The 4,359-nt window shown below is 40.2% G+C and overlaps 1 protein-coding gene across 1 annotated transcript; it reads right to left on the bottom strand.

Moving 5' to 3' along the window:
• Positions 1-2,600: 2,600 nt before the first annotated feature.
• LOC128360746 (transcobalamin-1-like) lies at positions 2,601-3,844 on the bottom strand. The gene is made up of 4 exons (XM_053321241.1): positions 3,770-3,844; positions 3,540-3,681; positions 2,881-3,017; positions 2,601-2,777 (listed from the first exon to the last, which is right to left on the bottom strand). The coding sequence occupies exons 1-4, from the start codon at positions 3,840-3,842 to the stop codon at positions 2,716-2,718; spliced, it is 414 nt and encodes a 137-aa protein (XP_053177216.1). The 5' UTR covers positions 3,843-3,844; the 3' UTR covers positions 2,601-2,715.
• Positions 3,845-4,359: the final 515 nt, after the last annotated feature.

Here is a 4,359-nt window from a genome sequence, read left to right as displayed (position 1 = left end):
TCGATGAAATGCTCCTGCACCCTGGACCAGAGAGAGTCCTGGCTGAACTGCGTCGCCGATTTTGGATTCTGCGCGGTAGGGAAGCGGTCAAGAGGTACCAAAACAACTGTATGCATTGTCAGTCATGGCGAGCCAATCCTTCAGTCCCTAAGATGGCGGATTTGCCACCAGCTCGTCTACGGCTGTATAAGCCACCCTTTTATTCGACTGGTGTCGATTGCTTCGGACCATTCACGGTGAAGATTGGACGACGAACCGAGAAACGCTGGGGCATAGTCTTCAAGTGCATGACAACCAGGTGCGTGCATTTGGACCTCCTTGACAGCCTCATTGTTGACGCTTTCTTGATGTCATTGCGTCGTTTCATAGCCAGAAGAGGCAAACCCTTTGAGCTCCTGTCCGACAATGGGACAAACTTTGTCGGTGGAGCTAGAGAGCTACGTGAAGCCTTTGAAGCGATGACTCCTTCTCTAAAGGAACAGCTGGCAGAACAGCAGATCACCTTCTGCTTCAATCCTCCCAGTGCTCCCCACTTTGGTGGAGCATGGGAGAGAGAGGTAAGGTCTGTAAAGACTGCCCTCAAGGTTGTACTTAAAGACCAGACTGTATCCGAAACGGTGCTCCAGACAGTGCTAGTGGAAGTGGAAGGCATCTTGAATGCTAAGCCTCTTGGTTATGTTTCATCAGACATAGCAGATCCGGATCCCATCACACCTAGCATTCTGCTGATGGGACGCTACGATGCCTCACTCCCTCAAGCAGTTTATGACCTAAGCAACACCCTTGGAAATCGCAGATGGAGACATAGTCAAGTCCTTGTTGACCACTTCTGGTCCAAGTTCATTAGTCACTACTTGCCTACTTTACAGAAGCGACAGAAGTGGCAGAAGTATGGGAAATGCCTCATGCCAAATCAAGTGGTGCTCATCGTGGATCCCCAACTCCCACGAGCTTCATGGCCCGTCGGTAAGGTGACGGATACTTATCCTGGAGCTGATGGGCGTATTCGGACTGCTGCTGTGAAGGTCAAGGATCGGACATACATTCGACCAGTAGCTCGCTTGGTCCAACTCCCCAAGCTTGAAGATGAGGAAACCGAGGACTTACTTACCTGAGTGACCTTTCTACCTTGGATTCAACTGTCAATGTTGACAGTCGGGGGCGGCTGTGTTCGAAAGCCCACATTGTTCAAGAGAGATTTAGTTGTTTATAGCGTGTTTGTATGGAGAACTTATTTGTCCCACGTTATCGAATGTGTCTCAGTTTTACTGACGTTCCTGAATGCACCACCTGTGTGCATGCTTCTGCTCCGTTAGTGTTTTCCTTTCTTCCATGCGGTCAAGAGCAGAGTTTTCCTTCACATCATTTTCCTGTTTTCCTGCTGTGTGTAAATGAGAAGTGGTGAGTGTGATTATTAGGTGATGTTTAATGATTATTACATTATTGTTTGTACAACTAATATTAAGCTAGTACAGTGTTAAGCTAGTTTACTGTTTATATGATAGTAAAATGATTGTTTATTTGTTTGTATTATTGTTGCAGACCACAGCTAAATAAATGAAGGATACATCTATCTGACCGCCTCTGTGTTCTCTTACCGGGACACATTATCCCTACCTTGCCGCTCTTATCCAACCAGTTTCCTGGAGAACCCATATCTCCTTTTTATTACTATCAAGCGATCATTTACACATAGCAGTGAATCCCCACACTATGAGTGCATTATTCAAGTCTGCAGTGTTCTCTACTGCTCCTGTAGTATATTATCTATGTATTATTTATTAATATTACTATCAATACAAATTATTATTAACTATTTAATAATGAATATGGTATCATTGCAACTGTTACATAGACCACATAATAAAGCAACCCCTTAAAACTGTTTTGTCATGTATTAGGTCTTTTAATTTTACATTGTCAAATGAAAACAAAAATGATTTATTGGTGGCTGGAGGGCAACAAAGATACGACACATAGCCCACATACTCAGCCCTGCTGCTCATCCCACAAGTTCATGTTCCTTAAATGTTGTACCATTTAAAAGGGAAATAAACAGGCTTTCCAGTGGTATGAGATGTATTGCCAAGAAGCATTGTTACAACAAAGAAATAATTTATCAAACACACATTTCCTTACTGTTTGTGCTATGTTTTGTTGAGATGAGTATATATTATGTTAAATTTATGGCAGAATTAAACATCAAAGGAACAGCATTATAAGAGGGTGGAAGCCGTTTGATAGTTACTGAACTTGAGAGTGGCAGTTTTCTCAGTGGCTCTTTTGTTTCAACAGCAGCTGTGAGATCAGTGGCCAGTCAGCTAACTACAGCTGTTTAGTTGGAAGACTTGGTGCTATGAAGAGAAAATGGAAGGTTACCTCTCTTTCCAGAGACACTGTCCCTGTTTCTCTGAATTTCTGGATATCAGGGTGAACTGACCCTTTAAATACAGACATATAAATGTGTGTCTTTCTGTCACCTAGCCCCACATTGTACGCGACAAAGCTCTTCTTGTTATTGCAGTTTATTCACTGTGTGAATTTCTTTTTACAAGACATTACAGTCAACACATGGAAGGATGTTTTATTGCGATGCTGCTGTAACTCAACAATAAACACAGATACATGTCATTTGATTATTCACCTATGAAACATATGGTCATATAATCAATTCCAACACTGATCCCATGTTTAAATATGCTGGCTGCTGAATCTTCACCACTTAGAAAATCTTAGGATTATTTGCTCATTTTCACTTGGGATGTAACATCCAATACCTGCAAAACAGAAATAAAAATCCATGCAGTTAATCATAATTTGATCTACAATAAGAATTACAGCAAACACCAAAAAAAACAGGAATTTAATTAATTAACTCACCAACATCAGGTCTTATGACTTTGCCATCTGGTTTCTTGACCAGCAGTTCCCAGTAGGTATGGTCTTCGTCATTACCAGCTACACCATTCACACTCTCCAAGTATGGGCCGTAGTTTGGGTTCTCTGTGTACGTGAACCTGGAAGATCAAACAGAACAATAGATGTCCACTAAGTGAGAGAAATGATCAACACACCAAGACATGGAGATTGACCTCTCATTAAAAATATTATTCAGCTCAGAATTTTCGACTTTTATTATTTTAAACGGACTAATTTTTGCTTAAAAAGAGGATACAGCTGCTTGTTCAGGCAAAAAGTCAAATAAATCACCAGTTGATGATCTATGCTGAGGAGATGGAAATGGAGAAACAACAATGTCTTAAAGAGATTATAAAATTAATTAATAATATAAAAATATTACAAGGGGAAAAAAATCAATCAGAATAATTTTTTTTATATAACCTTGTTTAGCAGGTTAATTTATACTTTGACAGGCAAAAAAGAGAGTCACAGGATTTGTTTTAGTATAGAATGGGCACCACTGAAACAAAGATTTTGTGAAATGCATATGGGTTGAATCACTAACTGTTAAAGGAATGTTGCCAATAAAGTTTCATGTCATTCAAGTTGCTAGGTGACAAATCATGCTCTGATCTTACTTAAAGTTTGCATTTGAGTCCATGAGTGTCTTCATGGCACCCAGCAGGATCCCTCCGGACATCACATGAGTGCTGTAGGTCACTGGAGGGGTGTCTACTAGACTGTTCTCCACCACCACAATGATTGGAGTTGATTTACTTTCTGACAACAACAACAAAAAAAACAGTGGATGTTCTGTATCAATGAAAATCATTGGAAATAAAGTTTGATGAATTATTATGAGGTTTACCCAGAGTTAGAGTCCCAGGAAGCAGCAACAGCAGGGCTGCAGAGAGCAGAGTGGACATCATCATCATCATCATCATGGCTGGTGGACGGCAGTCTCAACTGAGTGTAGCTGTTGCTCTGTTTTATTCCAGCCAACACTGTTTACATGTGGGAGTGGACTGAACTGTTGATCTTAGTTCAAACAAGCTGATAACATTTTGGACCCAACTCAAATGTGACCTTCAGGTTAGACAATGAATTATTGTATGCACTGCCACATTTTAATGTACAATGCTTAATGAAATGTAAGCATACTTCATCATGCATCGTCCAAATAATTTCTATGATAAGACCAATTTAACAAATGAGATATAGGGTCAATGGGACAGTAAAAAAGAAAAGAAAGATATTATACAAAGAAAAATAAATTCCTACCAGATAACCTTCACCCACAGGAGAGATTTGATAGTGTGTGCACTTTTCCAGCAGAGGTCTCTGTATCACTACATCATTAGGAAACCCAGAATACTGGGAAGATATAATAAACAACCTTACATTTTAGTTGTTTATTATGAATGTCCCTTAAACAATAGCAATAGCTATTCAATAGCA

This window comes from Scomber japonicus, chromosome 6 (assembly GCF_027409825.1).
Source record: "Scomber japonicus isolate fScoJap1 chromosome 6, fScoJap1.pri, whole genome shotgun sequence".
In the NCBI taxonomy this organism is placed as follows: domain Eukaryota; kingdom Metazoa; phylum Chordata; class Actinopteri; order Scombriformes; family Scombridae; genus Scomber; species Scomber japonicus.
Note: the sequence above shows the minus strand (reverse complement) of the source record. Positions and strands in the feature narration are given on the sequence as shown.

Bases quoted from the DNA above. Each gene is read 5' to 3' on its own strand.
- LOC128360746 (XM_053321241.1), bottom strand. From the start codon at position 3,842: ATGATGATGATGATGATGTCCACTCTGCTCTCTGCAGCCCTGCTGTTG. The intron at 3,682-3,769 runs GTAAACCTCATA...TGTTGTTGTCAG, and splicing joins TCCTGGGACTCTAACTCTGG to AAAGTAAATCAACTCCAATC. The intron at 3,018-3,539 runs GTAAGATCAGAG...TTGATCTTCCAG, and splicing joins GACTCAAATGCAAACTTTAA to GTTCACGTACACAGAGAACC.